Raw genomic sequence first — 21,446 nt, forward strand, 5'->3', positions numbered from 1 at the left:
GGGAGGCTTCCGCAGATTCCTGACTGAGCCCCTCTCTTCTCTTAGCTGACTCACTTTTGTTTGAATGGGAGTGACCACCGTGGGGGGTCAGAAAGGCCCCTCTGGCCCGCTCTGAGCCCTGGCCCTGCCACCTGCTGGCTAGTGGGGCCGGTCACGTCACTGCTCTGGGCCATAGTTCCCCTTCGAGGCATGGAAGATTACATCAGTCTCTCAGGGGTTTGTGAACATTAAATATTATTTAACAGCAACCTCACCAAAAGAAGAGAAAAAAAAATCAACACCACCACTGATAACAGGGCCCCAGATGACATATGTTGATACATTTCTTTCCACATTCCCCCCCCCCTGTTTACTTGTGTGTTGTTTTTTTTTTCATCATTCCAATCCTGGAAAACATACCATTTTAATCTCTGCTTTTTTCACTTAACTTTCTCTCTGAAAGATTTGTCCAAATTACTGTGTGTCTTCATCACCATAGTTTTATTTATTTATTTATTTAATGTCTTTATTTTATTTTAAGAGACAGAGACAGAAAGTGAATGAAGGAGGGGCAGAGAGAGAGAGGGAGACACAGAATCTGAAGCAGGCTGTAGGCTCTGAGCTGTCAGCCCAGAAGCTGGAACCCACACACTGTGAGATCATGACCTGAGCTGAAGTTGGACACTTAACCCACTGAGCCACCCAGGCGCCCCTATCATCATTGTTTTAAAATGACTGCTAAATAAAGAATAATTCCATCAGAAGTTTGTAACACTCTATTTGGTAATAATAATAATAATAATAATAATAATAATAATAATAATTCTACTTTTTTCTTATTGTCAAAATCATGCATACTCGCATCAAATTTGGAAAGCACAGGGAAGTAAAAGGAAGATGAAAATATCTCAGAGGTCATTCCGAGTAAATTAACAACTCTCTGAGAAAAAGGAAACCTTGAGAAACTGCTCAAATAGCCCATCATAGGCACACGGGGCTTTTTCCCAGAATCACTAGGAAGTTGGTGACAATGTAGCATTATTTCAGATATTTTGATTCTATAAGTAAGACTGCAGTGAACATTGCCATACGTGAATCTGGGCATATTTCTGATGGTCTGCGGTGCCAGGAGCACAGAGCAGCTCACTTGCTGGCCCAGCGCATGCGTATACACATTACGCAGGGGTATGGCTCTGCCCTCCCCTTGAAGCTCCGTGCTCATTCTTCTAAGGTCTGCAGTTCAGGCCACGCCCATATTCACTGGACCCACACTGCGAGCCAGACAGGGAAGCTACAGCCCAAAGAGACCCCTCCCCCAAAGGTGTGGGAGGCGGTCAGCATCCAGGGACATCTCAAACCCCGGAGGGATGCAGACAGAGGGACCACATTCCCTCCGGGGCTCACACACCCAGCTGCGCTGACACAGATTTAGCAGGGAGATAGGGAGTGGCCGAAGCAGATCGGCGTGTTTACCCTATACACACTCCAGTCCCAGAAAACCAACGGAGAGCTGTTTTCACTCTCAGAGCCCCAGGCCACAGCTAACACTAAACAGCTCCCCTTTGCTGTGTACTTACCCGAACAGATCCAAGGGCTCTGCATGTCTTTTGTACTTCACCTTCCCAGCAACCCTAGTATTACCTCCATTTGCTAAATGAGGTTTGTGGACTGAGAGCGGCCACGTGGCTGGGATAAGGTGGGAGAGAGGGCTCCTACCCTGTTAGACCGCTCCAATATCCATCATCAGAATCACTGGTTCCAGTAAAATCATGGCGGATTTTGCTTCCTAAATATCTTTTAGGTCTTCCCACGTCTATCTGCTTGCTACCCTCGTTCAAGCCACCGTCTCCTTCTACTTGGACTATTGCAATAGCCTAAGAGTCTCTCACACTCCCTCTTGCCCACTACAGTCCATCAGCCACATAAAAGCCAGCGTACTTTATTTAAAACTCAATTAAATCATGTCTCTTACTTTCTTGAAGTCCTTCAGAGGCTTCCTTTATGCTTCCAGCATAAAACCCAAATTCCCCCATATAATCTACAAAGCCTAGAATTGTCTGTCTTCTGCCCACTTCTCCTGTCTCCTATCTGCCTGCTCCCTAACCCCTTCCGAGAGTCTAGCCTCACTGCCCTTATTCCTAATCAGAGTTGGGACTAGCCTCAGGGCCTTTGCATAAGCTGTGCTCTTCCCAGCTACCTAAGTGACTTCTCCAGGTTACTTCCCTGAGGTTTCTCCTTTCTTCCTTGCAGAGCATGCTTCGGGGCTCCTTCTTGCAACTTATCACAGTGATATATACTTGTCAGTCCTCTTGGTGAGGAGGACCAAGAAACAGAGAGTCATCCATTTGGTTTTTTCCTCTAAAGAATCAGCTTTTCTTTCCTTTTGTCTTTTTTGTATTTTGTTGCAACCATCCACTGACTTAAATTTGAGGGTTTTAAAAAATACATTTCCATCATTTTTCCTGGAAATTGTGATGGAAAGGTAGAGCGACAGGGATGGGGGACAAAGAAGAAAGGAGACACATTTATCAATTATCAAATTACCTGAGCAGTCTAGTGCAGAACAGAGTGCAAGGAGTCCTCAAGAGGCAGAGCTTTTGTTATTTGATTAGACTCTGTGCCCTGGGACAGTGTGGCCTCAAGGAATCCTCTAGAAAAAGCCTACGTCATTTCCCACTCCTGAGTAGCACCTGCTGCCCCGGGCATGAAGAGTGTTGAGCTGGCTGAAGCCAGCCTTACCTTCACAATTTGTGTTACACCATCAAGAAACTAACCGTAAATTCAGCGATTTTCGGCACCCGGAACTTCCCTTTGTTCTTCTGTTCAGGCTGATATTCCGTTCTTGTCTTCACAATCACCTGAAATGTTCAACCAGTGTTAGCACGCATGGAGACTTGAAACACTTCTCTGCTTTTCTTTTTCTCAGTAACTAGAATTTTTATACTTTGCACAGGGCAGAAAATAAAGAACTTCCCTCCAAAACACACAAGAGAGTAGAAAATTCAAATTAGCCATACTTCCCCATTCCAACAGAGACAATCACAGGTGGCAATTTTGGTCATACCTTTCCAGATGCATCCATGTGTGCATATGCCTCTATGGTGTGTATGGGTGCTATTTATGCAAACATATATTTCCTTTTCAGTTGACAGATTCATGCTTCATGAATCATAACGACTTCTATCATACAACAAATACTAACATTTTTTAATGTAGACAAACACACTATTATATGTTGCCTTTTGATGGAGCATAGTATTTCACTGTACGCGCACTCTACAATTATTCTGCCAGGTCTCTGTTGTTGAACATTTAGGTTGTTTCCACCATTTGGGTGATGTAAGCAAGTTATGATGACCATCCTGGAGCTCAACCATTATACATATACTTCATTCTAATTTGATTTAAGGACTTGCACACAGAAACACATAAAAGTCTTTGAGTCTCTTATATCATCTTATTTTTCTGAAGTCTGACTATTTTGCAGAGGTGGTTCATATCTTATCAAGATACGCTGTCAACCTGCCATGACATTTACGGAACTCCATCCCACTGTGTAGGCAATGCAGAAGGAAAAAGAAGCTGACAGATAATCAATAACCACGGCTGAGTGCCTTAGCATCAGGAGGAACAGAGAAGCTGTCTGAGACTCAGGGCCTTCCCTGTAAAACATGGGCGATAATCATAACTGTAATCCCTACTTAACAAGGCTGTTTTGAGGGTTAAGTGAGATGACAATGGGTAATATTTTTGGAATTGTTCATTATGTGCCAGAACTAGATCAAGCACTCCATAGGTCTTTATCTACATACTGCTACTATTTCCATTCTTCCAACAAGGAAACTGAAGCTCAGAGACGCTACATTACTTGACCAAGGTCACACAGCTAAAAGGAAGCTGTCTTCTAACCATGGTCACTTTTTTCTAGTGTGAGCTCAGATTAACTGAATCTTCACTGAAAACTCCCACCACGGTTTCCTGGAGACAGTAGTCAATTGTACTGACCTGAGCAAAAAAATTCTCCAAAGAAGAATGTTCTTTAAGTCTGTGACGCATGCATTGACTAAGTGTAGCTCAAAAAGGAAGAGATGGAGAAAGGACTACTTTACTGATCATCTCCCATGTGGCACTTAAATATGTTGGTTAAGGAAGCTCGGGGCCCAACCCATCCAGCACCTCTCTTCCTCCCCATTATCTAGAACCCATTTGCAGATGTCAGTTCTGTTCATGAATCTCATCGCTCTCCAAACAACAGAAGAAAGCCCTGGCTCCTTCAGACAGGAAAGTGGGGCAGCCAAATAAGGGTGGGTATTTTGAGGGAAGTAGAGTGGCTTATTCTGTTACTTTTTTGCTGGGAGCCACATAGGCCTTGCTGGATGACACAGTAACAGCAAGGAAATGGCAGACACCATGAAATGAAACTGGTATCTCCTTCTACTATTGGCTCATATTGGGAATGGACTGCTGTTATTAATTAGGCCTCAAAATGTTCCAAATCAGACTGATATTTCCCACATAGATAGCTCATGGGGAGAACATACTCCCACCTCTATAGAGAAGAATTTAGACAAAGCACTGCAGATGTTTGTTGAAAGGCTCTTTTAATGAGCTTCCCAAACCTAAGACATAGATAATAAAGAGGGTTAAAAAACACAAGAGTTACTGTTAACTCTGGCCCAGAGAAAAAGAGCCTAACTTAGAGATAAGAAACAAACAAGAGCCGGGCATAAGTTACTGCACATACCTTTGCTAATTGGGGCCACAAATACCTTCCCTTACACTGATATCTGTTATGAGGATGAGTAAAAACAGTTAAAACTTAAACTCATATACAAAGGCCAGCACATCTACGGGCCCTATGGTGCTTACACCTTCAACATCAAATAACAAGGTTGACACAAGCAACTTACAAACCAGTGCAAATACATTCTTCCTTTTGTGAGCCAGACAGAATGACTCCTAGCCTAGCCTATGCCTGAATCTTAGTGTTATTGATATAAACAAATGTGTTTGCTATCCTGCTATCTTCTTAGTTGTAAGATTTACTACTGGTTTAAACAGATGTGTATGTTATCTGCTTTTCACTGAGGATATCTTGTTATCCTATTTGTAAAAATTAACTACCTCACTGTAATTGGAGTAATTCTGCAAAAGTGCCTCTGTAAAACCTGTTTCTGTACACTTTTTAAAATATCTTATCACTAAGAATTATTTGTAGTAAAAATTCCACTCTTTTGATGTCATGTTAACACTTTATCTATAAATAAAGAGATGCTGCCAGAAGGGCAGAGATGCCTGCCTGGTGATCAGAAAGAAAGCCGAGGCTCTCTTACTCTCTCTTTTGCTGATACCATCCATCCTCTCAGGGGGCACTGGACCTGCTGGAGCCAGACTCCGGCACTTGTTATTTTCTTTCTGCCTCCTATTCCAAAGAATAAGAAAGCAGATACCTCTTTGCTGCAGGTAATTAAAGTAGGTCTCCTTCTTTTCAAATTTACTATATAGCAGGCACTGAACACTTGATGTCTGTATCTCACTTAAGTCCATCCCGTGGAGCAGATACTGGTACTGTCAGTATTGTAGGGAGGTGTAAGGGTATGTGCTGGGTTTGAAGAGTAGCTCTGCTAAGCCTTTTGTGTCTTTGTTTTCTCGTCTATAAAATGGGGCCATAACTGTAAATACCTCATTGGGTTGTTACAAGGTTTAAATGAGTTAATAGAAGATAAGTACTCAGACCATTCATTCAATACCAAATGTTTATTTGAACACTGCCTCTGAGCACTGACAAATTTTCTTCCACAGATGTTCGAGGCGGATGTGGGAACGAGCCTGGCCTGTACCTCTCGGCCTGCAGGTCCTCCCTACCCAGTCCATCAAGAGCAACACAAGGACTTCTGAAGAGCAATGCTGTTCAAGCATGCTCCTGATCTTGTCTGGAAAGAAGAAGGAAGGGGGTGATAAATGAATAGAAGTTTACTGGGTGAGCAAGTCAAGAAAAGACACTTTCTGCAAAGTGAACCATGTGGCCAAAGAAAGAAAAGTGTGAAATGCCATATGGGATACACGGTTTGCTGTTTGTTGTCATGCGGACTTCGATGGGCACGGGAAAGTTGGGAACTAAGGTAAGTAAGAAAGCAACCACTTCATGCTTCTCTTATCACCTAACTCAGCGTTCTGGGTACCTGCAGGTGCTCTGTGGACTTAGAGGCTATTCTACAAATGTTAACGATTCAAAATATTTTGGATATCACTAGATCAATTATAAAGTGGTATAGAAAATGTAGACATCTGCTCTGAATCCATATGTTTAGAACTATTCAGGGAATTCTAATGTCTTTTCTCTATTCTCCGTATTGTATGTATGTATATATTTGGTGTGTGTGTGTGTGTGTGTGTGTGTGTGTGTGTGTGTGTGTGATAATGCATCTCAGTATCTATTTCTAGGCATAGTGAATTTCCCGGTCATTGTGTCACATGAACTATAAGCCTTGGAGCAATAATTACCTTTGCCTTTTCTGGTAAGTAGCATTCTCACATGCCCCCCCCCCCCAGATCCCCACCCCCACTTCCGCCCCAGTGTAAATGTGCAGTATAATCTCCTCCCTCAAGAGTATGGGTAGGATGATGGCCTATGACAGCACAGTCACTCCCTCAATGATATTATGCTATTATAAAACTCCATCAGAGCAGACTGGAGAGAGAGTTTCCTGCTGGCCTTGAAGAAGTAAGCTGACATGTTACAGAAATTTCATGCAGCTGGCACCTGAAGGCAGATTCTAGATGCTGAAAGTGACTCTGGTTGACAACGAGGTCATCAAGAGGATAGAGACTTCAGTCCTAGAAGCACAAGTAGGACTGTGCACAAGCACTGAATTCTGCCAACAACCTCAGTGGGCTTGGAAGAGGACCCTGAATGCCAGATGAGAGGGCAGCATGGCAAACACCTTGACTTCAGACCAATGGGACCTCAAGTAGAGAGCCCAGCTGACCTGTACCTGGACTTCTGATATACAAAAACTGTTGGATAATAAATTTATATTGTTTTAAGCCATTTCATTTTTGAGAATTTGTTATATGACACTAGAAAACTGGTACACCTTCCCACATGGCCAAGTCCATCTCAACCATCAACCATCTCTTGGGTTGATCCCTTTACTGCTAGAACCTTAGCCATCAGAACCCAGGCATCTACACATCACACATCAAATGTTAAGAAGCATTTGCTTCTTCGTCCTTTCCTCTGCCCCTTTATTTCTATAAGCATCTTTTCCAAAGCTCAGAAAGCCCAAAACCATTTTCATCATTCCACATTAATTTAAAAGACCCTACGCATAGTTGACATCTTGAGAAAGATGTCTTCTGATACCTTGAGATGGGTGTCAGAACTTTAAAAATATTACTGTTGGAATAAGATAATCAATAGTCATTATAGGCAATATCACCCTAATTATCATAATAAACATTCTGTGGTTGCTTCCCTGGCATCCATTTGGATCAAAAGTTTCCAGATATCCCTTTCAGGAACTACCCCTGCCCCAGTGTGTGGCAGCCATGTGGTGTGGTCAGGCCAATTCCTCCCTTAATGATAGGAATGGTCCCTGATTAGGTTAAGCCAATCAGGGCATACCATCCTATTGATCATAAACTTTGATTGGCTCAGAAATGGGCATGTTACCCAATGTGGGCCAATAGCATAGGAGGCAGGATTGACTAGGGACTTGGGAAAGAAGCCTCCTTGCTCTTTATGGGTGTGTTCATCAAAAAGCATGCTCTTCCTCTGGTTGGTGCGTTGAGGACTTGAGTTCTGCATCTTCTGTAGATTGTTGTCATGTTGAGGAGAACCCAAGATGAGGACAAAGGCAGCAGGTGAAGAAGGGCAGAGCCCAGAGGAACCTAGAGAAATGGAGATGGGCCCTGATGACATCTGCTCAGCTGGACCATACCTTATCTGAAGTCTACTTTGGACTCTGCAGTTCTGGAGACAAATATATACTCCTTGGGCCTTAATCCAATTTGGGTTATCTTTTCTGTTACTTGAAGTAAAAAGCTCTGTCTGATAAAAATGTGTTCCAAGAAAAATGAACTGAAAAGCTATTAGACATTAGCAAGATGGCCAGATGAGCATCACAAAATCAATAGTTTTCTTTTTTCTTTTTTTCTTTTGGCACTAGCAAAAAAAAAATCACCTCAAAATATGATGGGTCCACTAAAGATACAATAAAAATGTTCATGGCCACTTTTTTCATGATATCTCCAAACTGAGAAGAATCCAAATGTCCATTAAAAGGAAAAAGCATAAATAGTGGTTGATTCATAATAAAATGGAATGCCACACACACGGGTGAAACTTATAGACATTACATTGAACAAAAGAAATCATATATATATGATTTCATTTATATCAAGTTCGAGCTAGATATAGAACATTTTATATATTATTTATTTATATAATTTATATGTATTTATAATACACACGTAAATAATATGTAATGTTTATAATTATATATAATATTTCTTTTTAAAGTATCTCATTTACCATTTACAGTAATGGGAGGTGCTGAGTTTAGACAGAGTTGGGGTCATAGAACTCCTTCAAAACCATGTCCTTCTTTGCCCTGAATCCCTATGACAGGGTGCTTATGCCCTAAGTGACTTTCTATTTATTTTTATTTTTTTTAATGTTCATTTATTTTTGAGAGAAAGGGACAGAGTGCAAGTGGGGGTGAGGCAGAGAGAGAGGGAGACACAGAATCTGAAGCAGGCCCCAGGCTGAGCTGTCAGCACATGCCCAACGCCAGGCTCAAACTCAGGAACCACAAGATCATGACCTGAGCAGACGTTGGATGCTTAACTGACTGAGCCACCCAGGTGCCCCTGCTCCGAGTGACTTTCTAATGTAAACAGTTCTTTTGGTTTCAGAACCCCATTCTCAAACTACTGAGTTCAAACACAGGCCAAGGGTCACAATGGTACTGACCCAAGCTGGTACTTGGTCATCTCCTCTCTTTAACTAAGCTACATTTTCTCCAAAAGCAACCCAGGTTGCTACATAATATTTCACCTTTGCCCCTAAAAGAAGTGTTAGCTCATTAAAACTCCATCTCTACATCAAAAGCAGATCTTTGCCCATTTACCCAGAACAAGTAGACAGTCCTCTGGCCTCTTCTTTGACCTCACAGTAGTAGTCTTTTGTTTGTTCCTTCCCCCTTGTAATGCCTTTCTCTCTTGGAATCATGGCAGTATCACTCGGTTTTCTTCCCATCCACTGACCAGCTGTCCTCAGTTTCCTCTTCAAGATCCTCCCCTTTTCTTGTCCTCTCAGTGTTAGAATTTCTCAGGGTGAGGTCATGGCCATGCTTCCTTCCCACAAGTCCCCTCTGAGAGTTTACACTCCTATTATTTCCAAGTCTATCCTTATCCATATGACTTAATTCAGACTTCATCTAGCACTCAGATTACTCTACCGGACATTTGCCCTTGGACCAACATGCCTAAAAGTACCACATCCACAGCAAAGCTTTTGTTTTCCTGGATCCACCTGCCCCTCGACATTTCTTCCCCAAGTCATCCCCCCAAAACAGCAGTATTACCCATGCCAGTGCTTGCATCAAATCAAACACAGGAATTCTCCCATGACTCCTCCTGTACCTTCACTCCCCAAATCCATTTCAGCACCAGCTCCTGCTTCTCAAATATTTCTATTGAATCAACCCATTCGTCCAGTGACATTGCCACCACCCTAGTCCAGCATCATCATCTCTCCATGAATGGTTTCTCTGGCCAGCTTCTTGTTTCCATTCTTGCCTCCCCAAATGTAGGGCAAAGAGTTTTCTAGATCAAGGAAAGAGAATACACCAGCATACATTCAGAAAACACTCAGGAGGCTGGTACATGGAGGAGTCAAGTCACAATGAGTGGTTTTGAGTGGCCAGAGCATAGGACAGGTGAAGTGAGGGGAAAACAGAGCTCTGAATGCCACCAAGTATCTTTAAGATTAAGTTGAAAGCAGTGAAAAGCCAAGGAAGAATTATAAACCAAAGAGTGGGAGCCTCTGGCCACAGTGAAATTCACTGAAAAAATGTAGAGAACAGGAGAAATACAACCCTATAGAGTTACTGGAATCAACCAGCTATTGGGCGTGTGAAATTTGATGTTCTGTTCCCATGGAGGGGAGCCAGAAACACTTCCTTTCTATAAAAGAAGATATGGCAACAGTCACTTTTTTTTAGTACTATGAAGGGGAAAGCATAAGAAATGTTACCCAATCATTAATTGTACCTTGGAGGAATCAGCTTACATAAGCAAAGAAAGAGAGAAGAGAAAATAAATTTGCAAAGAAAGGCTCTATTCTCTGCAGTTGAAAAAAAAAATGGGGGAAAAGAAACGGAGCCCTGAGCTCCTTATTAATAACTGAAATGGGGAGGGAGGGACATCGAAAGAGAAGAGGACAAATCCTTTCTACTCTTTTTATTATTTAAAGTGGGGTCTTACAAATATTTGAAAAAAAAATGAACCTCCAGATTTTCAAATACCACTGTGGATTTGGGCACAGATGTAAGTTTGTTTTCTTTTCATATTTCTACATCAGTCCCCATTGTCCTGTCAGTGACTGATATGAAGAACATAATTTAACATAATTGGCATTGTGAAAATGGGATAAATTATTCATCCTGAAAGGACCCCTCGTCTGGATCTATTCCCCCTTCACTGGCAAGGCCAGATAATACATGGCGGTTCAGATGGTGCAAAGTACAGATCATAAAAATTTAAAATACTGCTTCCCGGGATTATCAATAATGAAGAGGTTCCCACATGGAGAGGCCCCAGGATTGGCAAGAACAATAAATAAAAGTGCAGAAGTGCTGACAAGAAGCAAGACTGTATTTTTATGAGCTGGACTTGCACAGGCTGAAAATAGATCTAAGCTATACCCTGCAGCTCATCCCTGTGGCTAAGAGAGGAGTTCAGAGCAGGACACTGAATGTGCTGAGCACCTACTGTGTGCCAGGCACTGTGCTAGCAGCCCTCATGGTCTGTGGCTGGTTAATTCTCATAACTCCCCTTACAACATTCTCTCCAATCTTCATGTATCTCCTTTAAAATCATTAGTATTCCCATATATCAGATGAGAAAATTTAGCCTCTGAGACTTTAGCCGCTTGCCTATGATCAAATGACTGGTAAGTGGTTAGGCTGGAGGTTCAAACTCAAGATTACCGTACTCTTTCCTATCATTGTCTTAAAATGGGTACCCTCTACCATTACATCTTACTTCTCAAGAAACCCTCTCAATCCATCTGAAGTGGTGATTGTCCCCATTCTACAGATAAGGCACCTGAGTCCTGGAAAGTAGAAGAGACCTCACAACCTCACAGGGCCACTAAAGAGCAGAGCCAGATCTTGAATGTTAGCTTTTGGCTCAGATCCAAGTACTGCCCACTGGGAATGTCACCACTCAGGAATCATTACCTTCAAACTCTGATTTTGTGGCACCTGATACGCATCAGGAGCTCCATAAATACTGTTGAATGAATGAATCCTATCTCTAAAGAGACAAGGTGAACTTGATCAGATGGGGCCTGAGTACTTAGCTGGGAATATTTCCCCAGCTCCTCTGCTCACCTCTTAAGCCACACTCCATCTTTTGGGGTTGGAGTCTCTTTCTCTGGGCCCTCAAAGCTTGGCAAGGCTGAGAACACTGAGTAAAATGTTAGTTGTCAGAGTCCAACCCCATCAACTCACAGATGGGGAGATGGGAGCCCAGAGATGGGAAAGGATTCTCTGCCCCTTCTGACATAGAAAAATTGGGTCAGAAGCAGGCCTCTAGTATGCCTGTTCATGCCCAGTCTAGGACTCTTTCCACAGGATCAGGTGTCTTTTCCCTGCTCAGAGGCAGAACGGAAGGTGGGCCTCTTTGGCCTGAAAGGCACCGGCTAGTCCAATAATATGCTTATGCGTGTCCAACTCCATGGCAGTGTGTAGCATGTGGTTAGCTGAGGGCCCTCCACACAGTCCTCTACGGGGACTGCTGTGAGCATAAACTAGCTGCCTAGGCTGGAATCTTTATAGCAGAGGTCTGCGGATCTGCCTCTGGGCCTGTCCTCTGAGGTCCAGAGGCTCAGCCCCCTTCACCCTCAGCACTGCTTGTGGTCTGGAGCCAGCCCTGTGCTGTGGTCTGGGGCCAGCCCTGTGCTCTCCACAAACAGTGATCCTGATTCTGGGGCTGAACTAACGAGAAGGTAATAATAGCAACAACAACAATAACACTAGCTTTGCATTAGCATTTACTCTGACTCATACTTCCTCCTTTCACCCTTAAAACAGTTCTCACGGGAAAAGATTATTGTCCTCATTTTTCACAGTGAGGAAACAGAGGTACAGGGTGGTTAAGAAACTTGCCCAGGGTCACACAGAAAGTAGGTGATAGTTAGGATTCAGATTCAAAGCACACGGCTATAATTCCTTCCTCTGCATGCAGGGACACCAGATCATTCCCTGTGTTAGTGTAAGCAAGTCACTTCCATGCTCCAAGGCCGTCTCACCATCTGTCAAAATGGGAGTGAGTTTTTAGTAGAAAATTTGATACATGTTCATGGTAAAAAAAAAAAAAGAGTATGAAAAATACAGAATGAAAGTCTTCAAACAGGCCACCTTCCAACCCCTATTCCTCCTCCCTCAACATCAAATGTATCTTAGGAGTCTCTTCAAACTTGTTTTGTGAATGAATGTAAGGACAAAACATACCCACAGGTGTGTTTCCACAAACAGGATGACTTCCTACCATGCTCCTTAAAGCTGTTCCAACTGAGCGATGTCTGTCCGTCCTTCCACATCACACAAGCAAGAATGCTTCGTTCTCATAACAGCCACTCAGTATTCCACAGCCATACACTCATATTCACCCCACGAGCCCAATCACTTGGAACATTCCAGTGTCACAGGTCTTCCTTATAACATAAACCTTGGCATACTTGAAGAAATGCACCCCTAAGGTCACTTCCTTCCAGGAAGAAGCAATCAAATGGTCTATATAGTTTCTACTTTATAAACAATGTCAAAACACCCTCTGCAAAACACTGCACCAAATTACATAACCAACAAGACTGTACCGAGAAGCTCTGCCCTGCCCCGGTGCTGACAGCACTCGGCATTACCCAGTGTTGTCATTTGGGGATTTTTTTTTCTTTTTTGCCAATCTAATAGGTAAAAAGTTATATTTTATTTAAAATTATACTTTTTAAGTTTTTTAATGTTTATTTATTTTTGAGAGAGGGAGAGAGTGAGTGAGAAGGGGAGGGGCAGAGAGAGAGGGAGACACAGAATCCGAAGCAGGCTCCAGGCTCTGAGCTAGCTGTCAGCACAGAGCCTGACATGGGCCTCGAACTCACACACTGTGAGATCATGACCTGAGCTGAGCACCCAGGTGCCCCTAAAATTCTATTTTTAAAGTGTAATTTTAAAAATGCTTAGTGGTCATTTTATATCTATTTGATGGAGTTGCCTGGCCAGAGCCTTTGTCCCTGTTCAGGGTGATTTATAATCTGTTTCTTGAGAGTGTCTGAAGAACAGAATAAGGAGGGGTCTGTGAACCTCAAATCTGCAGAGACATGCACTTCTGCTGCTCCCTAAGGAAAGACTGATGGCTCTCTGATCCTGTTTTTCAGAGAGAAAAAGAACATGCTGGTAAAGCCCCAAGAGAAGCCAGGAAAGCACATAGGACTCAGTGACAGGAGAGGTATCTTCTTTGGTCACATTTGTCGAGGTCCACCCTGTCAGGCCCCCTGTACCTTCACCTGGAAAACCCCATCCTTCTCAGCATCTTTTACTTTTTATAGTCAGCCTCCAAAAATGTGAACTTCAGGACATATTCAGGATTTTCAGTGAAAGGTGGAAAGCTATCCCAATAAAGCACTATCTGTGTATCATTAGACAGTTTTCATGCTTTTCCCCCACAATAACCCTGTTAGGTAGGTATTATGCTCACTTTACAGTTGGACACACACACACACACACACACACACACACACACAAACACAGCCCAGAGATGCTAAGCAACTTGCCTACCGCCACATAGTAAGTAAATAGCTTAGCTGAGATCCAAACCCAGAGCTCTAGGGCTACAAAGAACCTCTGGTTTACCAAGCAAAACATGAAGTGTACCAAACATCAGTACCGGATCTCTAAAAGTATGCATTCCTTTCCTCCCACAGACAGGTGAGCCAGCCTCATCCAGGACATATAAAGACTTAGTAATCAGTAGAAAGGAAAGGAACGTTTGCCCACAGCCTGGCCACTAGCTTGCCAAGTACATGATTCATCTGGGGCTTTGCCAAGGTGGGGTTGTGTCCATTTGTGGCTTGCTTTCTACAGACCTGCTGCCCATTCATTGGCGTATCCCGGCACACCTGTGTGCAGATCTTGGTGCATTATTCCTTTGGGTATCCTAGCACAGCATTTCACCTCTCTGAGTCTGTTTCTGCACTATAAAATGGCCATAATGTTTGCAACCTCAAAGATGGGCTATGGGGACATTCAGGTTACTCTGGTCCCTTAGATACACCAAAGGCAGCAGGGTCCTAAAGGCATGTCTCAGAACTTGGTATCTGCAGTTGGACATTCCAGCCTCTAGAAACCTTGTGTTCATGGGCTGGAGAAGCCACTTGACTGCTTAGATTCAAGTCTATTCCCACATCTGTCAAGTAGAGAAACTAAGCCCAGCTTTAGGCTATGCAAGGGACAGGGAACCTCACTCAGTCAGCATTTCCCTCTGCCCATTGCATGCCAGGATGCATGATAAGACAGAGCCAGGGCCCTCAGGCCCTTCTGGGCAAATATCCTCAGGGCCAAGTCAACCTAAATCCACCATCTCCCCATTCCCACTGCCGCTGCCCTAGGAAGTGTCACCACCACCTCTTTCATGAACATGGCAGTGGCCTTCTAGCTGAGCTCCTGCCTTCCACTCTTTTCTCTTCTTCCACTACTCATGATAGGCATGGTGCAGGAAACCCAGTCACCTCTGTCTTGAGAAAACTACTCTGGTTTTGTGAGGGGGATACATTACAAGGAATAAGGAAGAGGAGACCAGGAGACCGAGCATGGGTTCCTCATCCTTAGAGTGGTCCACAGCAGCCAGAGGAATCTTCCTTAAATAGAAATATGATCCTGTTATTATCCTACTTTAAACCCCTTCAAAAATTCACTGAGGCCTCCATGAACTTGTACTCACCTCACCTCATCTCCCAAATCTCTCCCCCTCATTCAGAATGCCCAGCCAATCTGGCCTCCTGCCTATTCTTCAAACTGCCTCAGTGCCTATCCACATGCATGACCCTCTGCTCCTACTCCCCTTACTACCCACCCTCCAGGTTTCAGGCAGAGACCTACCCAAGGGGGACCTCCCCTGACCAGCCTCCATCCCAATTAGGTCCCTTGCACCTTATCCTTTCTCATATCACAGCCCCATATTCTTTGCTTAAGAGCCCTTCTTGAAGCCTGCATCTCTGTACATATGTACATCTGGCTTGCTTAATGTCTCTCTCCCACATTGGACTGGAAACTCCATGAAAGCAGTGGTCATGCCTGACTTTTCATGGCTGCATATGCATAGCCTAGCACAGTGCCTGGCACATTGAAGGCGCCCAACAAGATGTGCTGAATGAGTGAGTGACTGAGTGACTGAGTGAAAGAATACATCCCACATTAATAAGTACAACAGTAGCTATAATTATGGATGGCTAGGTGAGGTGCCCAGAAGAGCTACCATCTGAGCTGGGTTTAAAAAGATGAGTCCTGCCTTTTTAGGTAAAGGGATGAGAAGGGCATTCTGGGCAGAAGGAATGGCCTGTGCACGGAGGAGGAAGCATGAACCACCCTGGAGAGCGTGGAAAATTCAAGGGCAGTGTTTCTCAACCTTGGCACTGTTGACATTTGGGGGGTGCATCTCATGTACTGCAGGACACTTAGCAGCAGTCTTGGCCTCTTCCCACTAGATGCCAATTGTGCCCCCCTACACTTTTCACAGCCAAAAATTGTCTCCAGACATTGCCAATTGTCCCACTGAGGGGAAAATAACCCTCCACTGCTCTAGGTAGGTCTGACCTGCTGGTGTTCAGGATACAAAGTAGGGGTGATGGGAATGGAAGCCAATGGGAGAGATAAGGATTTGCCAAGGCCAAGATTTGAGGATTGTAGACCGTGGAGCTGACTGGAGAGGGTTTCCATGGGAGAAGGACCCAGTCCCATCTCCAGGGAGGCTCCCTCAGGTGCAGAGTGGAGGTGGGATGCTGGCCATCTCCTCTCCTGAGGCAGGCACCAATCCCTCTAGCACTGTGCAGGGAGGGAGCACTGGAGGCTGGGATGTTCTCTCTGGAGGATCATGCCCAGGCCCACCTGCTAGTCCAGGGAGCCCAAGGAGGGGCAAGGTCACAGATGAGAGTTTGAGGAAGCATTCTTAGGGGTGAGAGGCTTCTTGTTATTGACGGCAGCACAGTGCAGAGGGAAAATTTGGGGTTTCAGGTACCCTGAGATTCCAACCTCAGCTCTCCCACTCTGTCTGTGAGGCTTGGGCAAGTCACTTTATTGATCTGAGCCTCAGTTTCCCCATCAATGAAATGGGTGCACTATCCACCCCTCAACAGAGCCACTGGGAAGATTAACTGAAATAACAGATATGAATGCCTTGTGAGGCCCATTTCCAACCCAAAGCAAGGGCTTAAAATATGCTCATTTCTCCATTTAGTCTCCAAAGGTTTTCCCCCTGAAACTCACAGTCTTCATACTAAAGCACAGTTAATGAGCAAAACTAAAGATGATTGTCAGTATCACACACCAAGCACACTCTGTATTTTAAATTTTCAAAAAACAAAACAAAACATGATTTAACGTTGGGGTTAAATATACTTCTTTCTGACATGACCATTTTTAAACACTCACCATCTGACTGGAACCTAACCAAAGAGCTGAAGACGGCATCAGGACTCACTTCACCTTCCCTGTAGTCCTGTGACTTGAGTCCCAATACTATCATCCCCACTTTACAATGAAGAGGCTGAGGGCATTTAAGAAACTTGCTTCAAGACATCAGTCAAGGTAAAAAGTAAGACATGAGGCAGGGCTGGGAACCCTCCTAGAGAGGTGGCTTCAGAGTTTCTGCTCCCTGCTAAGCATTGGAGGACCCACTGAGTTTCCTGAGTGCAGTTCACTTCTAACACGTTTGTTGTCACATTGGAGGGAAATGTGTTTACTCATGTAAATACTATAAAACCAAAATGCTAGCATGGAAAACCGCTAATACAATTTCCCGCTCAGAGAAGAGGAGACAGAGGCCTGACAGAGGAGAAACAAATCACGTGAGTCACGTTGTGGACTGTCAATTGATCTCAGACTAGAGCCCAAGTCTGTGGACTCCCAGGCCAGCTGGCTCCTTGTTTCTGCTGAAGTGGAAGTTTCTGGAACAACACTGCTTGGGTTCTGGATTCTCTGGATGCTTCCTTAACTACATGCTTTGGGAAGTTACATTATCACTCTATGCTTGAGTTTTGTCATCTTCAAAAATTGGACTAAAGTAACAATTCCTTTATTGGGTCTTATTAACTGTTGAAAGGGTGAAAGAAAAGTGTGTATGTGTGTGTGTGTGTGTGTGTGTGTGTGTGTGTGTGTGTGTGTTTACATATGGCTTAGAACAGAATCTAGTATTTAGGAAACACTTGAAAATGATGCTTCATCTTCTTTTATAGTTACTTTTGTGTCAGGTACTTAACATATGAAGCCATATATAACTGTATTCTGACCATTGTGAGGTAGGAGTGATCCTCCCCACTTCACAAAGGAGGAAATTGAGGTGCCTAGTAGGAAAACTTTGTCATGAACATCAGAAAGTCTGTGATGAGCCCCTGCGAGGAAGTGTCCCTGTAGGGATTTGCATCTTTCAGGATACATTGCTTTCCCTTCCCATGCATTCAGGTCCCCCGGGTATTTGTCCTTCAGGCTTTGGGACAGCTTTTTGGTACGTCAGGATTGGAAGCTCAATGGTTATTGTACTTTCCCTCTCTAAACCAGAGAAGAAAGCCCTCAAAGACAAGAGAATGGAATGGTGGGAGAGTAAAGGGAGACAAAGGCCATGCTACCTCTGGAACTTGCAGGTGTTTAGAGGGATTGGGGGAGGGGGAACCCCACCACAATCCCTTTTCCTTGCATACCTTTAAGGGACATGCAGGTGCCCCAGGCTGTAGCTGTGGGAAGAAGGGTAAAGATTCTTCCTGAAGCCTCACAAAACCTTGAGAAAATATCTCCCTTTCCCTCTCCAATTTCCATTATATCTAGGTTCAGATTCCAGCATTGCCACTTACTCTTTCTGAAAGCTTGGATTACTAACCAAATTTCTCTGATCCTTCACCTTTTCACCTATAAATTTGTGTGCATAATCCCTGACTCCCATGGGGAGATGCGAAACTAACACAATGGTTCTCAACTTCAGGAGTCACTGGGGAGATTTAATTAATACTGATTCCTGGGTCTCGCCCCCAGAGCTTCTGATATAATGGTTCTGGGGTGTAGCCCAGATATCAGGATTTTCAAAGCCTCCCCCAGGTGATTCTAAAATGCAGTCAAAAACTTCGAGCCTCTGCTATACATGTAGCAGATACCTAATTAATACCGTTCTTTCACATTGCTTTAGTGTTAAATGCCTGTTCACATTTTATTTTTAAAAGCCTTATCAGTCTGTCTTGATGGCTCAAGGATTCCTTATTTCTGCCATTGCCATGTACATTCTCGTATTGACAACCTCTGTACTTTCAAAACAGATGACTCAACCCCCAGCCAATCAGCCAGGCCCTTTATCTAGCTTTGGTTCCTCTTCTGTTCATTGGCTAGAGCCAATTGGTTAAGACACACAATGCCCTCCTGGAGATGCCAATGAGAAAATCAAACAGATGGAATGATCCATTGTTTGCTCTTCAGCCAGGGACCTCCATCATTTACCTCCAAATCTATCTCTTACAGTGTGCAAAAGCTCACACTGTAAAACCCCAAGTTCTCTCGACTGGATCTTAAACAATCATGTGTCTCCCACCTCTGTCCATGGAATAACTTTTGTCTCAGTGCCCACCTTTGTACAAATGCCCCACCTCCATTCTTCATGGACTACTCCCATGTCAGGAGATGTGCCATCAGCCAGTCACTCATTGCCAGACACGCCTCCCCCAAAGATGCTCTACTCTAGTCATGCTATTTCTCAAAACTCTCCATGCTGTGCCTATGTCTTAAATGTCTTTTCCTCCTGTAGTCTCTCTGGAAGGTTGTTACTCACCTTTACAATCCAAATTCACATGTTCTCCTCTGCAGTTTACCTAATCTGTCCTTCCAGCCTCCCTCCTCCCCAACAAAATTTAATTGTTTCCACCCCTGTACTCTCCCAACCTGTGAAATTCTCAGGTATATAGCATTTACCCTGATGCATTATGTTAAGTATTTTACTAGATAGCAGTTTTGTCATTTGTCTTTTCATAACCAACTTGTAGCACAGGGATAGGGCCTTAGCAGGTGCAAACTAAATGCCTGTTGGACTGCATCCAATTCTCTGTCCTCAAATCTATACTACTGAATTTTTGAAACACCTCCCGCAAATGATCAAGACAAATTTCTCTCTCACCATCTACAAGCTTATTAGCACTCATTTGCTATGATAAAACTTTAAAAAAGAAAGATTGATTTTTCTTGCCCATGAGAGTATATGTAAACAAAAAAAAATGAGTAAACACTTACCATCAACCTGAAATAACACAAGAAATATCATGTCTCTGAAAGGAATAACTACATTTTACAATAAAGGGGACATATTTGGCTGAGGGAATGAAAAGGTTTGGAGAGGTGGAATTTTTTGCTGCTTTATTTCCTGAGATGGGGGAAGCATGAGGGACTGATGGGGAGAAGAGCATCTGCTTTACCTTTTCCGGAGCAGGCAGCTGTAAGTGGTTAACCTCCAAGGGAGTGATGAGAGGGACGGTCTGGAAGCCATCCTCAACCGAAGGCGGCTTGGTTCCCTTCTCACTGGGGTTACTGTTCAGCTTCACCATCCTTACACCTTTCTTCCCAGACCTAAGGCAAGCAGTGGGGTTCTAGTTACAGGGGGAGGTGAGGCAGGGAAAGAGAGGGCTGATGACAGAGAAAATAGCGCTCTCCTCAACAGCTCCACTCGGCTTTCAGTGTAGAGATCAGTCATCTATCTATCTTCTGCTAGATTTCCTGACGTGATTCTCATTATCCAGTAAAACTTCCTTAATCATCAAAATATGCCACCCGCCCATGGGGTTCCAACAGCCTTAAAATTCAGGAAATGCAAGGAAAATCCCAGACTTACACAAACAGTATGCAAGCTTTAAAAAAAAATTCCAAGACACTAGAGCTAATACAGTCATATAATCTCAGTGAAAAGCTTCTTCGTACTGCAAAATCAAATCCTATTATTCTGGGTCACCCTGCAGTACAATAAATTTCACCTTACCACCACACCTTATCACCTTGCTATTTTATTATATTGGCTTTGCTTCAGCAATCTCTCTAAAACACAATAAATACATTCAATGTCTCTATGTGTACTGTACCCTTTCACATGATATGTAGGTTGTACAGAAGGTACAATTTCCTAAAACGAAAAAGCACTGGCTTGAACCTGATCCTCCTATTCAGCCATGGAATGCCTCCATTTCCTCAATAGCGAAGGGCCATGGGCTTTTTTTTTTTTTTTTTTTGCTTCCATGGAAAGTTAGCAACCCCCATATTGCAAGATTGCCAACTAAATAAACAAATCGCATATATTTCTCTCAAGCTGCTTTGGAAGTCAAACGGTGCTCCTACCCCAATCCTAGAAGCCCAGACAACTGAATTTCTCTTGTCAATCCTGCTGATGGAACATTATTAGACAAAATAGGGTTGTTGTGGAGGTGAAAGGGATGGTAAAGGGTCGGAGGATATTGAGCAGTGGTTATAGCAAAAACAAATGTCTACTTACTGTGATGCACTCTTGGGGGGTCAGAGCAGATTCAAGCCAATTTGAAGAGGAGGAGGACGGCCAGGAGTCCTCCCTCCTCAGCCCGAGCTCGTGGTGCTGAAAGGACAGCGCCTTGCCTGTGTCTGGATTGGGAGTTTCTGAGAGCGAGGCGCGAGCGAGAGGGGAAGAGCTCCTGGCAGCTGCCTGCCTGCTCCCTCGCTCGCGCCCCCTCCCACCGGGGAACGGGCTCCCACACCATCTGTCATCTGGCACCACCTGCTGTTTCTCATGCATGGCCACAACCAGGGCATGGGACAAAATGCTTTCAAGAAGTGGGAGGGATTCTGGCCACAATGATAACAGTAATAATAATAACCATATAACAAGCAATCCTTGAATCTTTAGCAAAACGGAAGGAGACATATTCATTAGGAGGAGGGGCCACCTTTTAAAATCTTTCAGAGCAATATTGTGAAAGC

General features: G+C 43.8%; 1 protein-coding gene across 1 annotated transcript in view; it reads right to left on the minus strand.

Moving 5' to 3' along the window:
- NSG2 (neuronal vesicle trafficking associated 2) overlaps window positions 1–21,152 on the minus strand; it is a 56,929-nt gene extending 35,777 nt beyond the window's left edge. Inside the window, exons 1-3 of the mRNA XM_029942833.1 lie at window positions 20,989–21,152; window positions 19,925–20,075; window positions 2,754–2,837 (exon numbers count right to left, since the gene is read on the minus strand). Coding sequence (XP_029798693.1) covers window positions 2,754–2,837; window positions 19,925–20,053 — 213 coding nt within the window. The 5' untranslated portion in view covers window positions 20,054–20,075; window positions 20,989–21,152. The remainder of the gene's footprint in view (window positions 1–2,753; window positions 2,838–19,924; window positions 20,076–20,988) is intronic.
- Between the last annotated feature and the right edge of the window lie 294 nt (window positions 21,153–21,446).

This window comes from Suricata suricatta, chromosome 6, assembly GCF_006229205.1.
Source record: "Suricata suricatta isolate VVHF042 chromosome 6, meerkat_22Aug2017_6uvM2_HiC, whole genome shotgun sequence".
NCBI lineage: Eukaryota > Metazoa > Chordata > Mammalia > Carnivora > Herpestidae > Suricata > Suricata suricatta.